The sequence below is a fragment of the Bombus pascuorum genome, chromosome 11 (assembly GCF_905332965.1).
Source record: "Bombus pascuorum chromosome 11, iyBomPasc1.1, whole genome shotgun sequence".
Lineage (NCBI taxonomy): Eukaryota > Metazoa > Arthropoda > Insecta > Hymenoptera > Apidae > Bombus > Bombus pascuorum.
Genome location: NC_083498.1, coordinates 6825388 through 6851999, shown reverse-complemented (window position 1 = coordinate 6851999; position 26612 = coordinate 6825388). Strand labels below are relative to the sequence as shown.

The following is a 26612-nucleotide window of genomic DNA, read 5'->3' as shown; positions in this document are numbered from 1 at the left end:
TCCACTAAGACTAAAATATTAGACATATTTTAATCCATTACCCTTAAATTTACAATAATAATTTTGTAGAATATTTACATTCTTTTACTACATGATCATGCTACCAATCAGTTGGAACTTTAACAATAATTACTTAACAGTGAATCTGTTGAACTTTCGTTTAATATTCCGATCGTGCAGTTGACCGAACATTTGATAAATTCAAAAGAAATAATTTCTAATGCAGAAGGAAATTTTTATGCAAAACGTAATAAAGTAATGTATGTATTTGTAGAACAGTGAACTTAATTGATACGCATTTGTTACCATAACAAACGTTAAGTACATACACGCACGTAAATCGTAGATTTTTATGGAAAAATTATTTTAATGTATAATTAATAACTAAGATTATGGCGTCAGGTTTAGAAAGCTACGTAAATCGTATCCTTTATCTAATTGTGTTTTCATTTATTATCTTATTTTTAGTTTTTATATTTGTCCTTAACAATTTATAGACACTGTTTCTATTATTACTTCTGATGGCAGAAATTTCATCGTAAGTATATTATTTTTAATGTGTACATAATTTCTACATGAATTACATTATCTTATAATTAATATCACAGATTCCTAAGCATACATTATTATCTAGAGAAATATATCATTTATAACCAATTGAATAGTCAGTTTAATCTCATACCAATAAATGACTAAGGTCCTTTTTCTCAATTTAAACTGCACTGTAATTGTTTCTATACTGAAATTATAAGTACTAAGATCTTTATATTTTCAGGGAACATTAAAGGGATTTGATCAAACTATTAATATAATATTAGATGAATCTCATGAACGTGTGTACAGTACAACGCAAGGTGTAGAGCAAGTAGTATTAGGTTTACATATCATCAGAGGTGACAATGTGTAAGTAATTTAACTTAATTCACTTTCAGTGTCTACAAAAGGTTCCTTCCATAGTATTATTTTATTCATTTTAACTATGTTCATTAATCATTCAATATTATTTAAGAGTATATTTTATATAATATATATAAATATATGAAACAGGAGATGATATTAATTTTATTTTTATTCTGACAGTATAACAGACAACACGAATACTGTTCAATAAATAAATAAATAGTAAATTATTAGTGTACATTTTATAGTATATAACTGTTTTATAATCAGATTTCAAAAAATTGATTTATAAAAAATACAAAGAATTTTAATAGAATATTCTTTTTTTTTAGGGCTATTGTAGGAGAATTGGATGACGAGATGGATGCACGTTTAGATCTATCAGCTATAAGAGCTGATCCTTTAAGTTCTATTGTACATTGATGGAAAATGATTACAATTATAATTATTATTGCTTGAAAATAATAGTATAAGTAAACAATAACAACAATAATAATAATTAAACAAGAATCTGTAATAGTGAATTATAGTCAAATGAAAGTACAATTTCTCTTACATGGGTTGTACATTATATAAATTTTATCACTTTTTATATCCATATTTAAAATATTTGTGTTTTAAACAAAGTGCAGTGAGGAAATACAACCATTGTTTACAACGTTACGAGTAATAGTAGAAAAACGTATTAGAATTAATAATTAAATTGTACAAAAGAGTTTCACTATATGATAGTAAACTATATTTTTTACAAATGTAATTTTCATTTTTTGACTTTCTAGGTATAATAATAAAGGAAAATATCAATAGGTTAACATTGAATAATGGCTGAACAATTCTTTAAATTGAAACATATACTCTGTTTCTAATATTATTTCTCAAAGAGAAAGTATTTCTTAATCTGCGTTTTAGCAGAGATGTATTTAATATTAATACATGGAACATATGACTGCTGTAACGGGTAATAATAATAGGGTAAAAATTTTGCTAGTAGTGTAAAACCTAGATTATCATAAGGTTCACATTTATTTAAATACATTTTTAATCTGCAGTCCCTACAAAATTTGAAATGAAATATCTTTTGATATCTATCTATATCTCTTCTAATGTAAGTAAAAAAGTATGTCCATGTACAATTATTTTCAAAACTCTTATAAGTACATTAGTTTTTTATAAAATATTGCATTTTCATACTGTATCATGTACTATGTCATTTTATTGGTGTTTTGACTTATAATAATAGGCCTTATACCATACCATATTTCATGAATTTATGTCGTTCTGATACTGTCTAAACATAATTTAATAAAACTTATATGCATTCTAGAATTCAAGAACTATTTGCATATAAATTATACACACACATACATATATTCATATGTATATTCATATATATGTATGTATGTATTTCCGTTATGTATCATACATGGAAGACATAAAAAAAAGATATAAATCAATCTATATAATCAGATTTTTCATTCATCATATCTTATATATTAAATGTCTTTTTAAATGGATGAAGATGTTCAATATATACATATATATTTTCGCTGAAAATTTCATTTGCTATTATTCATAGATATATTTGATATATTTCTCATGTATATAATATGATTTATATTTTTTAAATAAAATATAGAGTGTCACGTAATTATGAGCATTACTTATATCATTCATTGGTATGTATACTTCATACAAAGAAATGCTTCAAAGTGTGTAATCCATAAACAATTTTTAATATTTTTCTTCCAATAGTTTAAATTTATATTTTGCTATTTAACCACTATCGAGCATTTGACACCATGTACAATTGACACAATCAAAAGATCATTAATCTGGACCGCCATAAATGAATGCATTATCATTAATGCATGCTGTACAAATTTAAATTACAATGAGAATTATCACCAGGTACTTCGCTTACGTACCTACTTGAAATTGCTTATTGCCTTAATTATTAGTCACAATGTTGGTCCTATTTCTATTTCGTCGCCTGATTCGTCCACCGCGTCTATTTTGGTTTGTTCCATTCCACTCAGACCCCTCCATACCGAAGTTTGGATTCGGACCATTCGGATTGAATCCCATCATACCAGAATCTGGAGGCACTGAAGTAGGACCAGGACCAAAGTTATTGAAATTACCACTAGGGTACGTTGGCGCACCATCGTACGAAGAATTAACGTCTGGTCCGAAGCCTACACCAGGTGCTGGGCCTAACAACCCAGCCCCATTGTTGCGTTGAACATTAAAACGTGGATCAAAGTTCATCTGATTCTGAGGCACAACTGGTCCGTTCATGGTCATTCCCGGAGGCATGTTGGACATTCCCGTCATACTCATAGGTGGTATGTTTTGAGGGCCCATGGGAGTATTCATAATAGGTCCTATAGGCCCCATATTTCCAAGCATTGGATTTGGACCCATTGGCATCATGCCTTGTCCTCCTTGTATACCTTGTGGTCCAGGCATACCCTGAGGGACAGACATACCACCAGGACCCATCCCCATGTTCGACATTTCTATTGACGACTGCTGAACATTCTTCATCATGGAAGCATTTACATTTTGAGAAGATAAATTGGAAGCCTCGAGAGCTTTCCGACGAGGATCGGATCGAACTTGTGGGGGTGACTTTGGAGTATCCATTTTAATTGGAGGTGGAGACATGGGAGAATCAGCTAATTCGATTTTACCGATTCTAAAAATTTTACGTAATCGTGGATCGTATTTGACTTGTGCATCATTTTTAGTAAGTTTAAGACCTGTATAATCAGGTCTTGGTATGTCAACAACATATACTTTATACGTCATTGGAGGATGCGAAGAAATACTTGCATCAATTTCCGTACAAGGTACGTGCGATGGTGCCGGTTTAAAAGGCAAGCTCAACATTTGTCGCAAATCCACATCTGATTTAGTAGACGCATCGGTGAATCCTGCTCCGACAACTCGAAGATCAGTATCTCCAAAACCGGTTTGGAATTGTTGTCTGAAATCCATATCCTTTCTTCGAAGATCCTGATCTGTCTTAGTTCGGAGATCTGTGTCCATGTTAGTATCAACAGTAGTAATGCCGGAACTGTAGATACTCGTTTCCAATCTAAGATGCTTAGATTCTTTTTTACTATCTGTTCTACTAGGGCTGCTCAATTTCTGTTCGTCTCGACGTTGTCTGGGATCTCGTGACATACGGGGATCTCTGGAAACAGGTACAGAACTTGTTCCAGGGGAGGAACGTGGACTCGATGTTTCATTTTCAATTTTTGATGACTGATTTGAAGTATTAAATGTGTTGATACTTTTACTGTGAATGTTTGATTCATCCAATGATATTCTGTCAGGTGAAGATTTAACTTTTGAGGAATAATCTTGTGTGGAGTTTTGTTGGAAAGATTTACCAGTCGTCGCCTTTAGTGACGATAGTAATTTTGATACCTCAGCACTAATGTCAATCTTACTTAAGTCTCCAAGTTTGTCCACAATAGCTGCTGGCTGAGGTATAGTAGGAGCAGAAGGTGTAGTTTGAAATTCTTCTTTAATCACAATACTCTGTGACTTCTCTGCAGATTCATTTTCTTCTTTCAGCGTATCTTTATTGGAAAGTACTATCGTAAGATTTCCACTTTCATCATCGTCATCGTCATCCTCATCGTCCGAATACCAATCTTCTAGAATTTGATCCGTACGTCTGCACGAAAGTGCAGAGAACTCATTTTCTATGTTTTTAAAACTATCCTGTGCTGCCCGTTGTTGTTGCTGAATACGCATGAACAATTCCTGTGCCTTTTTTGGTAAATGAGCCGGTATTTCTTGCTCTTCCGTACATGGTGAAGAAGTATCATAGTGATTATTAGTTTCTTCGTTTGCGATATTTGTTTCTGTAGCAATTAAGTAATCTTTCATTTTACTTCTTTATTTTTGTTTTTACTTTATACAATAATAAAAACTAGTCCTACCTTCTTGATCTGTATTTTTATCTTTCTGCTTATCGTCATCTTCCATTGGCATTTCTATAACAAGATCTGTTTCTTCATCTTGATCACTTTCTTCATCGAACTTAGACTTGGTAAGATTTGCTACTTCATCAGCTATACTAACAACAGGTGGCGGCTTTTTCGTTGGTAGCAATTGCCTTAAATCTATATCTTTTGAATCTTCAAGTAGTGTCGTGTCTTTCTTTTTTGCCTGAAAGTGAAAAACATAAAACATAATATTATAGTTATTCATAAAAATTTATTAAATGAAATAATCAATCACTACACCTGTTCTAGTATTTCGTCTTCTTCTACGTCTTTTGTGAAATCTTCTCTGTCTCTTGCTTTGTTTAAATTTATTTTGTTCAATTCAAGGTTATTAGCTTCAGTATAAAAATCCATATTTGGCATAGATTGGGGTATTAATGGTTTTTGTAAGTGTTGTTGGGTTGCTAAACCCAATGCAGCATTAGGAAGTTGCAAACCAAGTTCATTGGCTGATGATTGTAACAACATGATTTGTTCGTATGGAACCCTATCTTCATCTGAACCCCATCGAGTTTTCTTACCTGACGATTTCCTTTCTCTAACACTTTTCTGCTGTTGTACTTGTTCTTCTATACAATAAATTTTACTTTTAATACAAACTATGCTATAAAAAATATAAATAAAAATATCATTAAATACCTTTTTCTTCCCTTTCATTATTCTTTTCTGTGGTACCAGTTGGAGCTGATATATTTAGTTCAAAAAGACTGGGAATTTTTTGATTTGTAGTTTCTTGACCCTGCGCTAATGCTCTAGCTGTATTATTTATCATTAACAATGCCCCTTCTCTACTTAAACGTGGAAAATCTCCAAGTATTTCTTTTGGTGCTGTTTCTAAGTGTTTTAACAAAATCCCTTTCACCTGCATAATAGTATTTTATTTAATATACGCTTTTCTAAACTATATTAAAGAAGATATAAAAGCTGAAATATAATAAGTACCTGCTCATTTAAAGGTTGATGTGAAAATTTACAATTCTCTCCCTGACTACATTTTAATCCTGTATGAAAAAATTTACATGGAAAATCGTGATGCATATAAAGGCATTTATCTCTCTTTGCACAACAGTCCATAAGATAAAATTTGCAGAGTTCCATCTTTCGAGGTGGTAAAGCATTGTGTGAAAAAGGGCAATCATCTCCTCTATGACATTTTCCTTGCATGTAATAAACACATATAGCATCTGGATCTTGATTGTGGTCATTATTTTGATTTCTCCGTCCATTTCTATCATTCCGCATTTGCCCACGGGTTTTATTTTTACCACCGCGTTCATTTTTACCGCCTCTACGTCCTATAAACGTAAATATCATTTGTAATAACTTAATAATATTGATTAATAATATTATATAATATTACTATACCTCCCCCACCGCCACCCCCTCTTGAATTACTACGCTTGTTATCATTATCCCTATGTCGATTTACATTAGGCCTATCATCATAATCTGAATTACTATCAAAATTCTCATGCTCGTTTGTATGTCTTGGAGAATTATTCTCTTGTGAATCCTTCCTAACAGGCGAAGCACCTCTAACAAATAACATTTCATCTTCATCTTCATTGACATTTTCGTCGTCACTCACTTTTCTTCTCTGTAAATCACATATTTATTATAAATCCATATAAAATATTATTTAAATTAATTTTACTAATAACATTAAATATTATGAAACCTTTTGATCCTTATTACGGTCTTCCTCTCTTTCGTCCCTTATCCTTTTTCTACTCTTATTTCTATTATTTTTACTCTTAGATTTGGAATCTTGATTTCTAGTACCATCTTCATCTAATGCTGCCCTAATTGCTTTTTCCACATCTCCTGCCCAATCTTCTGATGGATTTTTATATTTTGGAAATCTATCATGCTTGCTACTTCCTTGAACATTTGATTTCTTGTTTTTATTGAATTTAGAATCGAAAGCTTTAGTTTTTGGTACATCTGCTTTTGATGCACTTTTATTGGCATCATTATTTACTGGTGGTGGCAGAGGTTCATCATCTTCATCAGAAGGAATTTCCCCATCTTCCAAATCATTATCATCGTTACTATACACATATTAAAAATACATTGTTAGCTAAAAATGTATAATACATTCGAACTGAGTGTTTTATAAATTTTACGTAGTTTAAAATATTTTTATACGGTATTAATAATTTTATATATTGTATATGTAATATTATATATATTATATGTATATGTATAGTTTGTTCCATATAATTAAAAATAGAATGTTCAATGTCTGCATCGATGACAGATTTTGCTTGATATGCTTTATTAATAATATTATTTTGAATATATTTTAAGTCTCTTTCTTGAGATACTTAAAAGGTCTATAAATTTTGATCTTAAATAATTCTATGCTAATGAATAAAGAATTTATTTGTAACATTACTTAAAAAATTAAAATAAATTAAGTTGTATAAAAATGTTACATCCTCAGATATTTATCATTTTATGCATTTTTCAAAGCTGCATATTTTTATGTATGGAGGTAAAGTCGAAAATTTTATTTCATTAAAATCATCATCATTTATCATTATCATGATGATCATCATCATAATCATCATCATTATCAATATTATCATCATCGTCATTATTCATTATCATCATCGTCATTTGAGAATCATTAAAGAAACGCTAAATGCATTTCTTTGATAAAATGAGATAAAAAGTTGCTAGAACAAAATTGGATTGTGCTCATAAAAGCTGTCAAAGCATTAACAGCAATGGTCATTAAATACATCACATGTTGTACGTTGAATAAAGGAACATCGAACTTTGGTCGAGCAGAGTATAGCTGAAAGAAGCTTCCGCTACTAGTTGACCTGAAAACATTGGCTGCTTTGGGAGGTGACTAACGACACGTTGTAGTACAGTAAGCATCGATCGATGCAACTTTGAAATATATACCTAGTCAATGTAACATATGCTTAGGAAATAACTGTTTTCTGAATGTCCGCTATCACCGATTTATCCGGAAAATAGCATACTTTAGAAACGTACGTTCAGTCGTACAGTGTATAAAAGCACAAAATTACAAATGTAGAAGAAAACCCATATTATTAAATGAAGCATATAACCATTCCCACATATTTAAAATAAAATACATGAATATAAAATGAAAAAGTAATATGTAAATTGCAGGCGCTAAAAGATTGTTAAATTAGCACAGTAAAAAACGCATGATATCTGTATATCACGAAGGAAAATAATAAATTGGAATTTCCTTACCCAGAAATCGTGTTCATTATTAACATCATTATTCATCATCAACTACCATAATTCATCATCAATGCAATAGTATGAATACGAATATATAACATATCACATTATTTCTACAGTATATCTCATCGTCATCGTTACAGCATTATCAACAGTGCATGTAGCATTTTTCGATAATTGTGCGTCAGATTTTCTTCGCGTGTAGACCCCGTTTGTCTCGTTCATTCACGTGTATACACATGTATGTAAGGTATACACATGTGTACGTAAGGTAGGTTGTACATATGTACATGACGCACATCTACATGAGCGTTGTGTATAAATTTAGTCTCTGAATGTGTGTTAGGTACATGTATAAATACGTCGTACTCGACCGGGAAATGTATATATGTATATACCTTCTGCATATGTATATCGTCTCCCCGAAGATCCCGTGCATATTTCTTTTATTCAATACAAACTTCCGTTTCTGAAATAATTTTATACCGATATTTATGTAGTTCTTCAATGCTCGTCAAAATATGTCGTTAAATTTCGCACCGTTATAAATACCGTTATATCCTACCGTAATAAATATCGTCATAAATATATAAGAATTAAGATATACGCACGAACATTTGCACACATATCTTATGAATCACCACAAAGCTAACATTTTTACTTGGAATTTTACTTGAATATTGATTCAAGTAAATTTATTAATGTCTATCATAAGGAACATTTTTAATTCCATAAAAAGTTGAATTTACTTTCTGCTATTTAATATTGGAATATGTATATCGGAGAATTTCTTTGTCACGAAGATAACCTTGGCCTTAAGAACCGTGCCAAGGTACTCAACGTTTAAATCATCTTATGTTATAATTCTAGAGTACAGCTGACTTAATTTCAGAGCAATGAAGAACCATAAAAGGAGACACGAGAGAACAAAAAGATGTAAGTTACGCGTATTCGAACAGTGTAATATGACTCCATTTTTTTTTTTTTTTCTCATAGTGCCAATGGTATATACCGAAACGAAAGCGGGGGACAAGCACGGAGCTTCTGGAGAGGGGGTTCAAATGTGTGTAATGTGAATTGGTAAACAGTCCTAAAAATTTCGACTGTTTTCGACTGGTGAATAAAAAATGTTGGAGGCAAACCTTTGGATTAGAGTCTCAGCCGCGGAAACACTCTCTAATGCCATTGTTTTGTCCCGATCGATCGTGTTTTGTACCGTATGATATAGCACTGTGGCCCGACGATGATCATTCGATCGATTGACGCGACCACACTCGATGGCTCTTTGCTTGGAAAATAATCGCGTGCCTGAATTCTAGCATTTGAAAAAATTTTCAAAAATACTCAGTTTACTAGGACACTAATTAGCCTACAAAGAATCGTGTTTCTCGTGTGTCTCTCCGTTTCTCTTTCTCTCTTGCGTGCGCGTGCGCGCACCCAACAACCGAACGTACCAGAGATTTTTATTAAAAACGTTTTCTGTGTCTTTTTTCTATCGTTGCCTCAGTTACATGTCTCTGACCTCTTTTTTATCCTCCCAAATTAATTCTTCTCGCCTGAGCACAATATTCAGGCTAATATATCTCGTTTAATTAAAGTGTCTTTTTATTTCTCTGATTTATCCGTAAATTACTATTTGCACTTCTCGATTCGGCGAAGAAATGGATGGATTTTCACTGTGTGTCTCTCCTCTCCTTGGCTATTAAATTTCGTTAAATGGCGTCATCTTACCACTGCAACGTCGTGGCATGACGTGGCATATGGCTGACCGACCATAAGCTCTCGTAGGCGTTTCAGAATTATCTCTTTTTCCTTACGCTCTTAAGTATCGAATGAAATACGGAGATAAGAGCAGAGCTCGATAGGAAATACGTATATCGTACTTTTTTCTCTTTTTTTAAAATTCGTAATGATCAAACGAAAAGGAAAAAAGCGTTTTTCCCCAAAGATACGACTCGAAGCTTCGTAGAGTTAATGTAAAGGCGTAGCTTCCACTTCGACGATTCCCGTGTGTTCCGTGATCTGATAACAGCGCTCTCTTTTTTCGATTGAAAATATATTGGGAGAGAGAGAGAGAAAGGGAGCAACGAATAAATTTGTTCGTCTCGCCTTGCCGATAAAAACAACTGCGAGTTTAATCAGACGCGCGTCTGTTATTGAAATTTGATCGAGAAATAAAATGTTTTAATGCACGGACTCGACGCGATTCGTGTCTATCCTGGATGGATTGACAGCGTTTTTTACGTCTCTCGTGTACTTCCGCGTACTTAGATTATTTATCTCAGCAAAAGAAGAACATATGTTATTATGAACGAGACTAGTCGCAGGCAGGCGAAAAAAGAACGATGGTCGGACAGAGCGTATTACTATGTCAGCAGATTGTATAAAAATGTATCAGTTATGAGACGATGAGCGAAAACTTCAAAGATCAAACTAAACATGGCCACATCTGGAACTATTCTGAGCGGGCAGCTGTACGAAACCTCGGAAGAAGGGCAACACGAACGGGTACCGAGCTGGGAGGGAAAGTAGCGCTGATTCCGTTTAACCAATCAGAAACCGTATTCAACGATCACGTGCTCACGTTACCATTATCTGCATTCCCCCACTAAGATTTTCTCTTACTTCCTCTCCCTCCCCACTTCTCTTTATTGCTTCTGTTTATGTAGAGCAAATTCCTCAAGCCTTCGTTGACCCTTGGTTTTCTACGCACAATTCGTCTGAAAGCGAGCTTGTAGATATATTAACCGTATTAAAAACATTGTATCCCGAATTTCACGCTTTGTATTCATATTATTTGCAGACGTTTTGGAAGTTTTCTTATTTTTCAATATAACTGTTTTTTAGATAATTATTTTCAAAAATTATATTTTTAACTTCAATTCATATATTTATATAAACTTATGATCGTATACTTGCTGAATTCTGACTTTGACTGTAATTTGAATTATCAAGTTTTAAAGATATAATAATTTTTTAAATTAATGAAAATAATTGTATTAAGAAGGAAAAAGAAAATCAAACATTGGAACTATTAAAAATGTTTAATAACTGTAATAATCTTTCATAAACAAAAATTTATTTTACATATTAATCAATTTGTGCAATTTTTATACAATTAAATTAGATTTTTTCCTGCTCTATAAAATATTTATAATAATATATTAATTATTTGTCTGTACAAACTAACTTCAATATACCCAACATACAATGTAATTTCTATTATTAAACAAATACACAATGCTTGTTATGAATTTGTTTATATAAACTTTGTCCTAACAACTTTTGTACAGAAGTATATGAAACATTGATAATATAAAAAATATCGCGCCCATTATTAAGGTATGTCCAAATAGTTAAAAATCGTAATCCTATTTAACTTGTTCATGCGATCGATGACAGAAAACAAAAGAAATTCCACATGACCAGCATTGTCGTAATGGTATATCTGGTAAAGGTCGTGGATTATAGATGTGCTTCCAATCTGACAAATCTGAATTACAGTCAGATTGTTCGGGTGGCCCTTTTACTTCTATACCATTGATGCACCTTTTACATTTGAACCTAAAGTACGTGCAATAAATATACTTAACTAATAACTATTCATATAGACATTCATAATTTTTCATAATCTTAAGCTTACTTAGCATGAGTATCTGATATAGTATTTTCTTCTAATTTAAATAAATCTCGTAAATCATTTAATGTAAAATGTCTTGCAACGTCTTCTTCCTGATCTACGACTGTAGAACTTAATGCTTTTTTATGTGCTTGCCTTTGAAAAATTTTTTCCTCGATAGTACCAGTCTATAACATATTTAAATGATAATATAAATGTTGATTTCTAAAAAATCAAAAATTGTTGTAAAATCTTTCTTTTACGTACACAAAGAAAACGATATATGAAACAAAGTTTTTTTTGACCATCCCTCCAAACTCTTGCCATAGCTTGATCATCATTTGCAGGATTCCAGTCAGGATCAAACATGACAAGTCGATTTGCACCAATAAGATTTAATCCACAGCCTCCAGCTTTGGAGCTGAGCATAAAAATAAAGTCATTGCTATTTGGATCATTAAATTTTTCTACTACTTTTGATCTTTTTTTAATAGTCATAGTGCCGTCCAATCTAACATAGTTATAACAACGTTTATGACACAGTTTCTCAAACAGATCGAGAGTTTGTGTATAATTAGATACCAATACAATTTTATCATTCGTCGTTGTTTTAATAGAAGCTAAGAGACAATCTAATACCATTAGCTTTCCGGATAATTCTGGCATGATTTCTCTAGAAATAAAATTATAAAGATCAATATTATAAAACAGTGGTAAATTTACGTCAGTATTATAAAATAATTTTAATATTATGTACTTTGTACTATAATTTGGAGGCAATAATTTTGCAGCGTTTTCAAATCCATCAGATTTTTCCAATATTTTATCATATACCAAATCAGGATGACAACATAATTTTTTCAACAGTGTAATTGCTGCAAGCGTTGAAAAACTTTTTCCTTTTTTAGAATTGGCAGAATTTTCTATAACGGAAAAATAGACATTAATTAAATATAGAAATTTCAAGTATTTTAAATAATAACGAATTTATAAACAACAAACCTTCCACTGATTTTCTAACACTATCGCTTTGTATAAAACTGTTATAAAGGTCAGTTTGTAGTTTTCCCATTCTTATACACACCACTAATTCATATTTTAAAGGTAAATATTTCGAAAGTAAGGCACTAGTGCGTCTAATAAGACATTTATTTACAATGCTTACTAATTCTGCTAAACGTTCCTGAGCGAGTTTACGTTCAGTATCTGTTGCAGCTGCATCTTGACCACGTAAAATTGGTATCTCGAATTTTTTTCGAAATTCCTAACAAATGAAATTTTAATATGACATTAATATTCTCCTTCAAATATTTGAAAAATCTTTTTAATTTTCTAAACATATTAATTAACATACTTGTGCAGTTCCCAATAATCCTTGATTAACAAAATGTACAAGAGAGAAATATTCTAAAAGATCATTCTGGATAGGTGTTCCACTGAGTAGTATTCTTCTTTTAGCCTTTAAATTTATAAGCGCTTGATATGTTTGATTTTCAGAATTTTTTAGGCGATGTCCCTCGTCACATAATACGAGTCCAACTTCATCTTGATGAAGAACGTGTGCGTGTAAGCGAAAAGTTTCATAACTGATTATCAGAATAGGATTTATACACCTGCGGCCGTAAGTTTTCATAAATCCAGTAAGTTTTGTGTCGATATCTGCTTTGTTTCCACCATCAATGGCTAGTGGTTGAACTCTATTTTTCAACCATTTAAAGATCTCATTATACCAATTTTTAACTAATGAACTTGGTGCGACAATAATAGCTTTCTCTATAAGTGGTTTAGCTTCGGGTCCTACAAAACACAATTACGTAATTAACATAATTACATATTGTACATAATGCATAAAATAATATTATTTTACCTTGTTTTAATAGAGTCCATAACAGAGTTATACATTGTAAAGTTTTTCCAAGACCCATTTCATCTGCCATGATACACCCATAGGCACCTTCAATACGTTTTCCTGTTACACATTCATACATAAACTTTACACCTTCTCTTTGATGAGGTCTTAAAATATTACATAATAGAGGATCCACTACTACATGTACAAGTTGTTTAGATCTGAAATATAAATGAACTATTATAAAAAATTTTTGATAAAGTTTAGTAATTATAAAATAAACAAAATATTTATACTTACTGATCTATTTTCAATTTTTCATGTTCAGATAATTCAGGAGGTGAATAAACAACAAGCGCATTAGCTTCCTCAGGATCATGTAAAGGTCTACGGGGACCAGATAAACGTATTCCTAATGCACGACCAGATAATTGATAACCAGGAATTGGTATCTTAAATGGTTTACTAAAGATCTTTTTCATACGTTCTTCCTATAAGCCCAATTATAATTTTTTACTATAGATATTATGTTACTATAGGATTGTTATTAATGATTACTATTTAATGTATAATACTTACATGTTCAGAAATTACTTCTTGGGTAGCTTGCACATCATTAGCTGAAAGAGCAACTGCTTTGTATTCTGGTATTTGTACATTTTTAACATTACGGCAAACCTTTTTTTTAGTTTGTTGAACTGGTGACACAATCTGACGCATTGCCACATTATTGGATATATCAAATAGTAATGGGCGTTTGCCATTTTTACTAGGTGCCAAAGATCGATTCTTATATACAATGAACATAAGATTAGTAAAAACAAAATAAAAATTTGTTATATAGGATACAATAAAATTAAATCTAATAACAATGACAATAATAAGCACGAACATGTTTTTGAAAATTGAAAGAAAGAGTATTAAAATTATACTAGTACATTAATTATTACTAATTTTGTAATTTTAATATGTCATTTTTCAATAAAAAATAAAGTAATTTTGATAAAAGAATTTTTAACCAATTTTATAAAAACTTACCATTTTGAAATAAGATATGTCATTTTCAAATTTCAGTGTACTTTATTTCGTAATATCATTATTCTCTGTAAAATTATTACTTTCCACATTTCATTTCTTGAACTAATAACTAATAATCAATGGCAATAACAAATTTTACAAGTTTCGCGGTTATACAAGTGATACAGTTCATTCTTCTTTCTACCTTAGATTCTAACACACCTATCGTCCATTATTGAAAACTGGTACCGCACCACTGCATTTAAATTTCAAGTACGAAATGTTTAAAGAAAAAAACGTTTAAAATTAAATTTATCAGAATTAAATCTGTTGTTGTTTAGATAGCACATATATTATATATAAATTTTTTAAATGATAACATTAATTATTTTGTTTCATGATTACGTCATTAATTTCATTATATACAAAAAACATACACTTATGAGATATTCATGAATTTTCTAGCAATTACATAGCAGTATAATTATAAAAATATTCTCTATGTATTTAAGAATATAAATAAATAAAATTACAGTTCTGCAAATATGTTTCCCAAAAAATTCGTATTAAAGTAATCATCATCCTTTATAATGTCTTTATTACATTTTTTATTTGAAATGTTAAAGGTGCATTTAGTAAGATCAACTAATTCGGGAATGATGTTGGGTTTTATGCCATAAGTATCTTCCAAAAATTCCAGAACAGCTACTTTATTTTGTAGATTGTTAAAAAACAACCTACTTTTTTTGGGGAGCATTTTTTCTAACATAAATACAAGGTGATGATGAAAACATATAAATTGAGTTGGTATAGTTGATGTAATATCAAGCCAATTTTGTACACAATTAAGAGGTGTAACTGAATGTCCAGAAAAAAGAGCTGGATTTGTTAAAATCCCTCTTGCAGACATCACTGCATCACAATTACTTTCTTTATAGAGCTTTTCTGCACTTTCTAAACTTTTTACATCTCCATTAGCAATGAGAGGTAACTTCACACTGTCTCTTACTAATTTTAAATTATATAGATCAATTGGTTCACATCTCATTTCCGGAGTTCTAGCATGAACAGTAAGAAATGAAGCACCTGCTTTTTCAAGAATTCTACAGAAATTAATGGTTTTTTGAATATCCTTCAATAATCTAATCTTTACAGACACAGTGAAAGGATATGGAATACGATTTCTCACTTGATATACTAAATCTTTTACAAGATCTGGTTTCTTAAGTAAGTCAGCTCCATACCCATCTTTTAATGCCCAACGCTGAGGGCACCCACAATTTAAGTCAACTCCATTACAATATCTATAGAAAAATAATTCATTAGGTATACAAACCAATATTGATTATGAGATATTAGTTTTAATATTTTGGATGAACTTACGGGGCAACCAATTCTGTTGCATTAAGAAAGTCATATACATTTTTAGCAGCAAATTGAACAACTAGTGGCTTATCCCCAATATTAGTTGAAAACTCATTATCTCTGGCTTTTTCAGATTGTACAAATGAATCAGCTAAGATCATAGGTGTAAAACATATATCACAATCATACTGTCTTACTAAAGTTCGAAACTGTAATCTGTTAATATTTATATTATTTTTTTATTTTCATATACTGAAGAAATACTACAAATACATTAATGTTTATTATCACTTACTTGCTGTATCTAACCATTGGTGCACATACTTTTATCATCCTTGGTTCTTTTAACATTTCTACTATATCAATGGACATTTTTGTTTATATTTTGTATTCTGTTTCAAAGAAAAAAATTAAATGTCATATATATATGTATATAATATAACAAATTGTTTCTGCGTAGAATATTCTGGCAAAAAAATAAAAATAATTATTTTTTGTATAAATTTTGTTTCTTTTCTTTATTTACAAATAAAGCAGTAAACACAATTTTTTGTTAAATAACATAAGCATGTAATTAAACAAACTTTTTAATGTAGCAGTAATATGTATGTTTTAAAATACTTTCGATTATATTCCATTAATCTTACAGTACAAAAAACCAGTTAAATTTACAGTTAGACAAAAGTATACACTGTCTATAATATGATATAGATACATTGTCTGCATACCATTAAACAATTTCACGTACATTTGATTCTTTTCAATCAGTACTCGAATTAATTCATGTATTTATGATGCGCTATAATAATTCTTGTAAGTACCATTTATTTCATTTGTTTTTTTATTGTTATTATAAACATTCGAAAAATTTTATTTATACGTAACCTTATTACGCTCATTAGCATTTATTTATAAGCATGTGATATTTTTCGAAAGAAATGTGAAACACAATGATTATTACTTTGATTACTACATTTTTTACATGTACTTACATAGTTTAATATTAAATAAAAATTAATGTTTAATATAAATAGTAATTATTCTTAGCAAGCCACCTTTTAAACTACATTTATCGTAACCTTCATTTGTTATTTCTCACAATAATTTCATTAAGTATAAAATTTTCTTGTATCTTTATACGCACAAAAATTTCGAAGCATATTACAAAAGTATCTTATTATTACTGTTTTAATTATTATTACTGTGTTACTTAACACAGTATGTTGTAAGAAATTCTATCATATATTATTTTAATTTTTAAAGGCTCTGGAGAAGAATGTCCTTTAACAAAAAGTAGAAGTTATAAATACACGTTAACTATGTATTGTGGAGATGGTTTAAAATTCATTATAAGCTGTTTCACCATTTTGACAATTTCTATTACAACAACATTAATTTTACAAATATTATATGCTGATGGAAACCCACAGGTACTTAAATTAATATAAAAAAAATATCATACAACAAGCTATAGATGTTATGTGTAACGTTATGTTATTTCAGAATACTGCTGGTGTACATGGTGCTGTTGCAACAGATTATACAAATTGTTCACAAATTGGAACCAAAATATTACGGAAAGGTGGTAATGCAATAGATGCGGCTATAGCAGCTACTATTTGTATGACAGTAGTTGCTCCACATAAGACTGGTCTGGGTGGGTAAGTTATATATGTAATTTTACTAATAATTATAATAATTTATAATTATTATTTTAGAGGTGGCTATATGATGTTATATAATCATAAAGAACAGACAGAACCAATTATTATTGATTTTGCTAATAATACAATTAAAGGTATGTATTTGAATAATATTTTAAGGAATATTTCAGATCTTACATTATTTGTATTGTATGTTAGACAATTTTTTACAAGATGGGATACGTATACCAGCAGTATTAAGAGGATTAGAATATGCACATACATTAAAAGGTAAACTACCATGGAGTGAAATTGTTAAACCTTCTGTATCTTTAGCCAAAGAAGGGTTTGTTGTATCAAAGGAGCTAGCAAGTGAAGTATCAAAAAATATTGATTATGAAATTTTATATGGGCACATTAGTGCAGGAGATATACTAAAGTTACATGATCTTAGCAATTTGTTAAATGCTGTAGGACTGGAAGGAACTAATGGTACAGTAATTTTATCATTATTATAACTAAATTAAAATTTTTGTATTAATATCTTCTAATACATTTACTTACTTGTTTTTTTTTTAGTATTATACAATGGAACTTTTTCACAAAAACTTCTACATGATAGAATTAAACTATCAAAGCTACTTCCACAGTTAGTAAATTATAAACCTGATGTATATATAGCAAAAAAGTCAAGCTTTTATAAACATGTAATATATTATCCTCCACATATGTCATTATTAAAATCAATGATTGCAGCACTGGAAGATCTTAACATATCTACTGATAATGCATCCATAGTAGGAGCAGATATACAAATAGCTAAAACTTTAATAAATTCAGTATCAATGCCATTACAATTAAAACAACTCGGTTTGTTATATTTCACTGTTTCCATTTTAAAATACATATAAATGTTTTACAGCAATGTTGATTTCATACTGTAATAATTTTAGTTGAAGAAGAAAGATATACTGGAGTTGTTGCAATGGATTGGGAAGATACTTATGTTTGTATTATGACGTTAGTATTATATTGATTTAATATATTTCGTTCAATAAATTTAATGATATAAATGTACACTTCTTACAGTGGACTTGGTGCACCATTTGGTCTTGGATATATGTCAACTGTTGGCTTCCTGCTAGATAAAGCTGATACCAATAATACCTTATCTATGCTTGTTCCCATAATTTTTCATAATGAAAAAGCATTATGTGGATTAAGAGGAGTGTTTGGAACTGATGATACATTAATTGTTGGACAATTATTGTATAGTATTATAGTGCGTCAATTAAATATTTCTGAAGCTATTGAATATCCAAGGTAGAAAATAGATTTTATCTTTTATAATATAAAAGTGGAAATGTTATTTCTTAACCACAATTTATTGTTTAGGTATTATTTTTCATCAGATGGATTTGTGATAGAAAATGATTCAAAACATTCTATAGATACATTAATGCGAAATCAATTAAACTTAATGGTACCAGCACCACATTTAAAAACTGACTCAGTATTAAAAAGCGTGAATGCAATCATAAAAAGGAAAGATCTAATGTCAAGTCATTCAGATAGTCGTGGAGGTGGCCTTGCATCAAGATTTTAATAATTTATTTATCTATATTTTTTTTATTAAATATATTTATATATTTTGTATATTTATATATGATAAAGTGAGATTTTTTATGATGTTTTAAATTCTAATCCTAATTAAGATTAGATAACTTTATAAAATAAATGGAATGAAAAATAATTTATACTGTTTTATAAAAATAATTAATTTTATTTTCTTAACTATTTTTATATAAATCTTATACAATAAAATGTGATCTATGTTATATATACTTTGATCTGAATATAAAATGTTTAAATTATAAATTCATTCACATTTTGTCACCTTGCAATTGCTGCTTTTCTTCTTTGTATTCTCTACTTATATCAAGTTGTCTCAATCTAGCATACATTGCACTAGCACTAAGTACAACAAAGTTACTTATCCACCACATGAATGATTTCTTTTCATCAAACCAATAAGTTGCTAAAACTGTTTGTGCACAAGCTTTAGCAGTTCCACTAATATTGTGTGTTAAAGGAGATGTTACTTTTATTTGAAGTGCTGTAGCAAAACCAATAGCAAATCCACAAATACCACCAACAATCATAGCCAACCAAAAATATGAAGATCCAATCTTATCGTAATTGTACACTGTAATATGTTCTCCATTCGCTAACATTAATGGAAGAAATATAATGACACTATATGCATTGTTACAATAAGAGAGTAACCAAATATCTTGATTTAATGTAGGAAGAACTTGTTTCATGTGAATAGAATATAAAGAAAGAGTTAACGATCCTAGTACACCAAAAATTGTTCCCAGAACAGATAGAGAACCAGCAATGTGTTCTTGATCCACACCAAGCCAGAATCCAATCACAATAAATGCACAACATGCAATACAATTTATGGAAGTCTTTTGACCTGTAAAATTTTCATAAGTCATTATACTTGGCCAAATTGTTTTATTTTCAGAGGTTCTTACCTAGCATAAGGTATGTAAAAATAACATTAAATACAGTTGTTAGCGAACGTCCTGTATAATAAAATGAAACATCAACATATTTTAAACATAAGTTGTTGGTTGCAATCATTCCAGTAAATAGGAGAGACAATGGTAATACCTGTAAATATATAGAGAATAACAAAGATATAATTATTAACAAAAATTATAATTTACCTTTCTAAGAGTTTCTTTGGTATATGGATTACCAATTGGAAATTTAATATATTTTGGAAACCATTGTGATAAATTACTAAGAATTACACACATAACTAAAGATACTATACATTGGCACCATGTTATAAAAAGAGGTGCATCCAAATTTATAGTATTACTGGATAAAAGAGTTTTATTTATAAATACAGTCAATATAGAAATTATCCTGCAAAGGTATTTAATCAATTATATGTACAAAGTAACAGAAATTAAGTAACTTCATTTGTTACTAAAAAGTAATTTAGGTAAACTTACCAATAATTTGTAACCACAATTGCAATATATATAAATTTTGTCAATAATCCAGTTTCTAACAACATTTTTTAAATATATTTATTTATATAAGTTAAATATTACATTACAATAATTACTATACTTTAATATTAAACTATACAAAAACTATTAAAGTATTGAATATCAAAAAATTGTTGATTCTTTATCAAGTTTTTAATAGATCATTACAATAATATAGTACCGTGATTTTACAATTTTAATATATTTTTTAATGAATATAATTTTGTATGACAAGTAATAAATAATACTATTTAAACATTTTGATGTAAGCACTTTAAATATATAAATTTTTATTAAATAATCTATAGCTATGAAATAGTATATGTTTTATCATTTTTAGTCTGTTATCAGTGCGTAACCTTTTTGAGGTTATATTTCACATAACCCATTGCTCACTACTAATCTATGACATTAACATTAATTATGATTTCTGATCTCGATATTCACGATCATATAAACAGATCTCAATACCTGACACTCGTGTACGGAAGTCTAGGAAAAGCAATCCAAAAATTGAATCGCGGAAAATCAACATGGAAGACAAGAAAGTCCCCTTTCTGCGCATGCGTAATATGTTATTAATATTTCAGATAAAGATAGAGACACTTTACTTATCTCTATCTGTTTCGCAAGAATGCGGACTTTGTTGACTGTCCATGTTGATTTTTCACGACTAGACACGACTCAATTTTCAGGTGGTTTTTCCCTAGCAAGTGTCGACATCTGCTTATATGGTCGTGGTTGCGATTATTACTCTAGAATCTAGAATAATCATACGTATATATATGTTTTAGTATATGCACTATTCTAGTATATATCCAGTATATATTTTTAGTTTAGTTAATAATTATATTTATACGTAAATGTTTATTTCCTATTTTCATCAATACACTTTCATCTTAAATAAAGATGCTAACATATTTTTTAAAAACATACTTTTATAGTAAGTAGATATATATTAACATTTATTATTTTAATTATTCCTATGGATAATTATCACAGATAAAAACAAGCGATAAATTCATATACGTCATATATAATTCTTTTGTGCACCTATCTGACATAGCTTAATGTATTTTTTGATTAAGGATACATAAGTTTACTTAAATAAGAAATTTCATTATCTTGTTAAGTTCTTTAATTAATTTTATACTAAAAATAAATCTTCATATTAAAGTAATATATTTTGAAAATAATTAATCGAATTAAATTTCATTTAATTGAAGACGAATGTAAATATATTAATATCTATTTCGCCTTGATAAATTTCTTAACACATAATGTAATTGTACAATTTACGCATATGTTTAATAGATAGTAAATCATAGTTGCAAAGTGGATATTGCCACTGACTACTGGCAATTATACATATACAAATGTTGACACGTGGTATCTATGTAGTATTCGGGTATTTTCGTCTATTGTCGTAACGATGAACAACCAAAATTAGTACTTGCGTAAAAATCATCTATATCTCTCATGAAACATGTTTTGAATTATTTCAATTTATTTACTATTGGAAAACTTTAAATATCTATGGCGTCGATGTAACAGTTTTGAAGAATTGTCACATAACGGGTATGTTGGCATATCAAATGCAATGTCTTCTATTCAATCTGTTAATTGAACTTTGTACTATGTACTTGTGACTTATGAGTTTTCAAATATGTATTGAATATAAGTGGTTTTTTATTATATAATGATCATACGCACAATGATTATGACATTTCGATATAATTCCTAATTTCTATTTGGAAATATGTATACATAGTTGTCATTTAACTTTTACATGTTAACTAAATTATTATTTATTGCCATTTCGCAATAATTATCATATGTATACATTTATGTAATTCATTCTGATAAGAAGTCATGACCTTGACAATTACTTATTAGTTTTTTTAAAAATCGAACTATATAGTCAGTTAATAGTGCGAAGCTGAATAAATTAATTGATTTTTATTCTCGTGAACCCATTAATTTAAGAACTTAATTATTATATTATGTTTTATTTTTTAATCGTGTCCTATAATTAAATTGAAATAATCTTGAAATAAATATATTTATTATCGGGAAATTTATAATTTCTTGATACATGTAATTACAGGGTAAATCGTTTTTTATTTAATATTGTGTATTAACGTTTATTAATACGCAATATTATTTTTCGATTTTATATTGTTCTAAACATATAAATTTTACATTAATATTTAAATCATAACATTTATTTTTGTGATCATTTATATGTTTTAGAAATTAGTAATTAAAATTCCACAACATGTCACAATATGAGGATGTTATTGTGGAAGATAAAAGGAGTGATGATAGTGCGATACCAGAATCGGAGATTCGGCATAGAATCCCATGGAGTGAACGCGTGTTATTAAACAGTGAAATACCAGGCTTACATGAAGTTAAAGAGCTATTGGAAGATGACGATGCAAGCTGTTTAGCAGAAGAAGAAGATGGAGTTGGTTGTCCATTACCTTCAACTCCTGAAGATGATCATCTTCTGGACTGTGAGGTATGTAATCATAATTCTAATTACTAATAGTACTTGTTAATGGGTTATCCCATATCATGCATTATTCAAAAAAGGAATCAGATTATAGATTTTAGTGCTCCCTTTTACAGATGACAGAAGTGTTAAAAGCTGGTGTGTTAAGTGATGAAATTGATCTTGGTGCATTAGCACATAATGCTGCAGAACAAGCAGAAGAATTTGTTCGTAAGGTATCTAGAAGTTATATGAGTATATCTTTATGTTACGAATTAGCAAATAACTTTTTATTTACAATATTAACTGTCTACTTTTTAAAGGTTTGGGAAGCATCCTGGAAGCAATGTCATTTCAGAAATCTTCCAAAGTGGTTGCAGGATAATGATTTCTTACATGCTGGTCACAGACCACCTTTACCGTCTTTTTATGCTTGTTTTAAAAGTATATTTCGAATTCATACAGAGACAGGAAATATTTGGACTCATTTACTTGGTAAAATTTACTATTTATCCTGGAAGATATTTAAATTTGCTTCTTCAATGACTTTTCTAGGAGATTAATATGTTTCATTCTTTCCATAGGATGTGTGGCATTTATTGGCATAGCTATCTTCTTTATAACACAACCTCCTATAGAAATACAATTGGAAGAAAAATTGGTATTTGGTACCTTCTTTGCCGGTGCTATTATATGTCTAGGAATGTCATTTGCCTTTCATACTGTACACTGCCACAGTGAATGTGTTGGAAAGTTGTTTTCAAAATTAGATTACTGTGGAATAGCTATGTTAATTATGGGTAGTTTTGTACCATGGCTTTACTATGGTTTTTACTGTGATTACCAACCTAAGCTTATTTATTTATCAGTAGTTGTAATACTTGGTGTAACGAGTATCGTCGTATCATTATGGGAACGATTTGGTGAACCAAGTTACAGACCATTAAGGGCAGGCGTTTTTATGGGATTTGGTCTTAGTGGAGTGAGTAGTGTGTGCTATATTACATTCCTGTGACAAACAACTTATTAGAAATGATAAATTGTATTAAATAATATATCATAATTAAGATATTACATTTTTCTTTTTAGGTAATACCAGCAGTACATTATGCTATTGCAGAGGGTTGGTTTAAGGCAATTAGTCAGGCATCTCTTGGATGGTTAATATTAATGGGATGTTTGTATATATTAGGTGCAATGTTTTATGCATTAAGAGTACCTGAACGATTTTTCCCTGGCAAGTTCGATATTTGGGTAAATATTTATTTTTATACTTTTAAGTGTACTTGCTAGTCATGAATTTCTAAATTACCATACTATCCAGTTTCAGAGTCATCAAATCTTCCACGTGTTAGTAATTGCAGCAGCTTTTGTTCATTACCACGGAATAACAGAGATGGCTATGTATAGAATGACAATAGGAGATTGTACAAATCCATCGCAGGTGATGGCTTTTTAATTATGCAATGAGCATATAATATCATGTTGTTGGATTTCACATTATGTACCTTTATCGAGACTTAAAAAGATTCCTAAATCTTTGTATGTTGGTAGATCTGTACTACAAAAGAACTGCTGGAAACAATATCATGAAAATGAATAACACAAGATTTTCCTTCTAGTTCATCATAATTAAAAAAGAATTTTCAAGAAAATTTACAAAGATTTAAATAATGAAGTACAATTTGTGATAATGAAGATTATTAATAGTGAATTCACATTTAATTAAATGAAACTTTTTGCACTTTCGTAATTTTGAATTTATGGAAAATATAGTTAACTTTGTATTAAGTTCAACGTTTAAAACGTTTGTCATATTTACCAAAAATTTCGGCAGTACAAAATAACAAATAATAATTATTTACTCTTGTTGTTTCTTCCTTTATGTGAATAATTTATTTAAATAATGCAGTTTCCTTGTGCAATGACTTCACTATATACAAAATGAATATAAACTTATAAATATAATTTTAATAACTGATAACGACTGATCTCTTGTTTCGTGCAGTTCTCTTACTTATTGAAAACAAGTTGAAAAAAATTGTACGAAAACGAAACAGAGTACAGATATATGGCAACGAGCAAAACTTAATATAATTAAGATTTAGGAACTAATTGCAAATACAGATGATTTTATAGTATAAGCACTATAAAAGTTATAATATATTTTGAACACTGTTAAAGCAATGAAAACTATTTATTGTAACGATTGTGTGTAAATTATATAAATTCAACTTTTTTGCGTCACACATGGACATAGAAAGTAAAACATTAATTTCTTTCAGTGTTTATATCTTCAAAATTTATTATGTATCATAATTTGTGTTTTGACTTTCTATTCCCTATATTGATCACAAGAAGAGTTTCCACTTTTTAATATTAGTAAAATAACTTCTATTGTCCCTTTTCTTGCTAAACTTTTCAATTCATAACTTTTTATCTATCTTTTCTATGTAAATCTACGTTTATGTAAAATATACATTTCATTGCAGATCTGTTGTTCTTTAGCATAAAAAGTGTTGAATACTTTTGTTATTATTGTAGGATCTAGTACTAATATAAAGAGATATTGTTGAACTTTTTACATAAATAATTCTTACTATTGGTAAATTAATAAAGGAGGAAGTTATGAATTTCATATGTAAAAAGACAATTATCCTACTTTATGTAATTTCCCAAAAATATATTTTTCTAAATAAATATTGTAGTATCATTTGTGAACTATTTAAATTGTACTAGAAATATCTTTATCCACTGTAATAAGTGACAATCGAGATATTCAGATGAAAAAATATAAGGTTTATAAAATCAATTAATTTATATTAAATGGAAAAGGAAGCTGTTTCATTAATTATGTAATATATAAAAAAATCTAAATCTTGTCATTAAAAATAATAAGCTACTAGTTGAATTTATGTTTCAGCATATTTGTACATGTAATTTAATTTTGCTATTAGATTAAATAGTTACAGTGAACAGAAAAAAATTGTGGTTGATTCATTTATTTATTTATGTTCTAATAAGAATTGTTAGATCTGTAATTTCTATAATTTCTCTAAATTAAAATTGGAAATAATTCCTACGATCTTCTATGTTTTTGGTGTATAAAATAATGTTTATATAAAGTATTTGTAAACATGTAAAAAAATATTAAAAATTTTATAATAAAAATAATTGTTCATCTTATATAAAACCTTATTTATTAAGAATTTGTACATATATAATTGTTAATTTATTTTTAATTTAAAAATACTAAATAAAGAAATGTTTAATTATAAAATAAAAATTGCTACTGCTTATTGTAACTGTGCGTTTATAAAGTAAATAAATAATCTGAATTGTGTAAATAAATATACAAATTATCAATGATATATATAACATTTATAATTTTAACAAATCAC

At 29.2% G+C, this 26612-nt stretch overlaps 6 protein-coding genes across 14 annotated transcripts; 3 read left to right on the top strand and 3 right to left on the bottom strand.

Moving 5' to 3' along the window:
- The first annotated feature begins 95 nt into the window (after positions 1-95).
- On the top strand, positions 96-1657 carry LOC132911779 (U6 snRNA-associated Sm-like protein LSm8). Its single transcript, XM_060968704.1, has 4 exons — positions 96-423; positions 498-538; positions 776-903; positions 1233-1657. Exons 1-4 carry the CDS (start codon positions 393-395, stop codon positions 1321-1323), a joined length of 291 nt encoding a protein of 96 aa, XP_060824687.1. The 5' UTR covers positions 96-392; the 3' UTR covers positions 1324-1657.
- LOC132911753 (uncharacterized) lies at positions 1394-10630 on the bottom strand. Of its 2 annotated transcripts, XM_060968639.1 has the most exons (9): positions 10518-10630; positions 9293-9465; positions 6601-6973; positions 6288-6519; positions 5865-6217; positions 5562-5784; positions 5163-5491; positions 4857-5085; positions 1394-4778 (listed from the first exon to the last, which is right to left on the bottom strand). In XM_060968639.1, the coding sequence occupies exons 2-9, from the start codon at positions 9334-9336 to the stop codon at positions 2848-2850; spliced, it is 3714 nt and encodes a 1237-aa protein (XP_060824622.1). In that variant the 5' UTR covers positions 9337-9465; positions 10518-10630; the 3' UTR covers positions 1394-2847. The 2 variants fall into 2 exon arrangements, with proteins under 2 accessions (XP_060824622.1, XP_060824623.1); XM_060968640.1 differs by lacking the exons at positions 9293-9465; positions 10518-10630 and adding an exon at positions 8160-9219.
- Positions 10631-11175: 545 nt separating this feature from the next.
- Positions 11176-17270, bottom strand: LOC132911756 (DNA repair and recombination protein RAD54-like). Of its 4 annotated transcripts, XM_060968654.1 has the most exons (13): positions 16993-17270; positions 16296-16466; positions 16019-16216; positions 15825-15939; positions 14198-14407; positions 13919-14109; positions 13637-13839; positions 13124-13566; positions 12772-13033; positions 12527-12692; positions 12037-12442; positions 11794-11957; positions 11176-11714 (listed from the first exon to the last, which is right to left on the bottom strand). In XM_060968654.1, the coding sequence occupies exons 2-13, from the start codon at positions 16370-16372 to the stop codon at positions 11522-11524; spliced, it is 2628 nt and encodes an 875-aa protein (XP_060824637.1). In that variant the 5' UTR covers positions 16373-16466; positions 16993-17270; the 3' UTR covers positions 11176-11521. The 4 variants fall into 4 exon arrangements, with proteins under 4 accessions (XP_060824637.1, XP_060824638.1, XP_060824639.1 ...); XM_060968655.1 differs by lacking the exon at positions 16993-17270 and having other exon boundaries at positions 16296-16542; XM_060968656.1 differs by lacking the exon at positions 16993-17270 and having other exon boundaries at positions 16325-16542.
- LOC132911763 (glutathione hydrolase 7-like) lies at positions 16656-19341 on the top strand. 3 transcript variants are annotated; one of them, XM_060968679.1, is made up of 9 exons: positions 16656-16813; positions 17264-17430; positions 17504-17661; positions 17719-17798; positions 17863-18135; positions 18223-18513; positions 18597-18663; positions 18733-18966; positions 19039-19341. In XM_060968679.1, exons 1-9 carry the CDS (start codon positions 16792-16794, stop codon positions 19247-19249), a joined length of 1503 nt encoding a protein of 500 aa, XP_060824662.1. In that variant the 5' UTR covers positions 16656-16791; the 3' UTR covers positions 19250-19341. The 3 variants fall into 3 exon arrangements, with proteins under 3 accessions (XP_060824662.1, XP_060824663.1, XP_060824660.1); XM_060968680.1 differs by having other exon boundaries at positions 16669-16984; positions 17878-18135; XM_060968677.1 differs by having other exon boundaries at positions 16673-16984.
- A 64-nt stretch (positions 19342-19405) lies between these two features.
- LOC132911766 (GDP-fucose transporter 1) lies at positions 19406-21491 on the bottom strand. The gene is made up of 5 exons (XM_060968685.1): positions 21186-21491; positions 20676-20730; positions 20382-20586; positions 20187-20325; positions 19406-20125 (listed from the first exon to the last, which is right to left on the bottom strand). Exons 1-5 carry the CDS (start codon positions 21277-21279, stop codon positions 19527-19529), a joined length of 1092 nt encoding a protein of 363 aa, XP_060824668.1. The 5' UTR covers positions 21280-21491; the 3' UTR covers positions 19406-19526.
- A 141-nt stretch (positions 21492-21632) lies between these two features.
- LOC132911765 (adiponectin receptor protein) lies at positions 21633-25941 on the top strand. Of its 3 annotated transcripts, none has more exons than XM_060968684.1 (7): positions 21633-21657; positions 22968-23238; positions 23349-23447; positions 23535-23706; positions 23796-24193; positions 24301-24465; positions 24536-25941. In XM_060968684.1, the coding sequence occupies exons 2-7, from the start codon at positions 22993-22995 to the stop codon at positions 24668-24670; spliced, it is 1215 nt and encodes a 404-aa protein (XP_060824667.1). In that variant the 5' UTR covers positions 21633-21657; positions 22968-22992; the 3' UTR covers positions 24671-25941. The 3 variants fall into 3 exon arrangements, with proteins under 3 accessions (XP_060824667.1, XP_060824665.1, XP_060824666.1); XM_060968682.1 differs by lacking the exon at positions 21633-21657 and adding an exon at positions 22076-22292; XM_060968683.1 differs by lacking the exon at positions 21633-21657 and adding an exon at positions 22395-22822.
- The last annotated feature ends 671 nt before the right edge of the window (positions 25942-26612 follow it).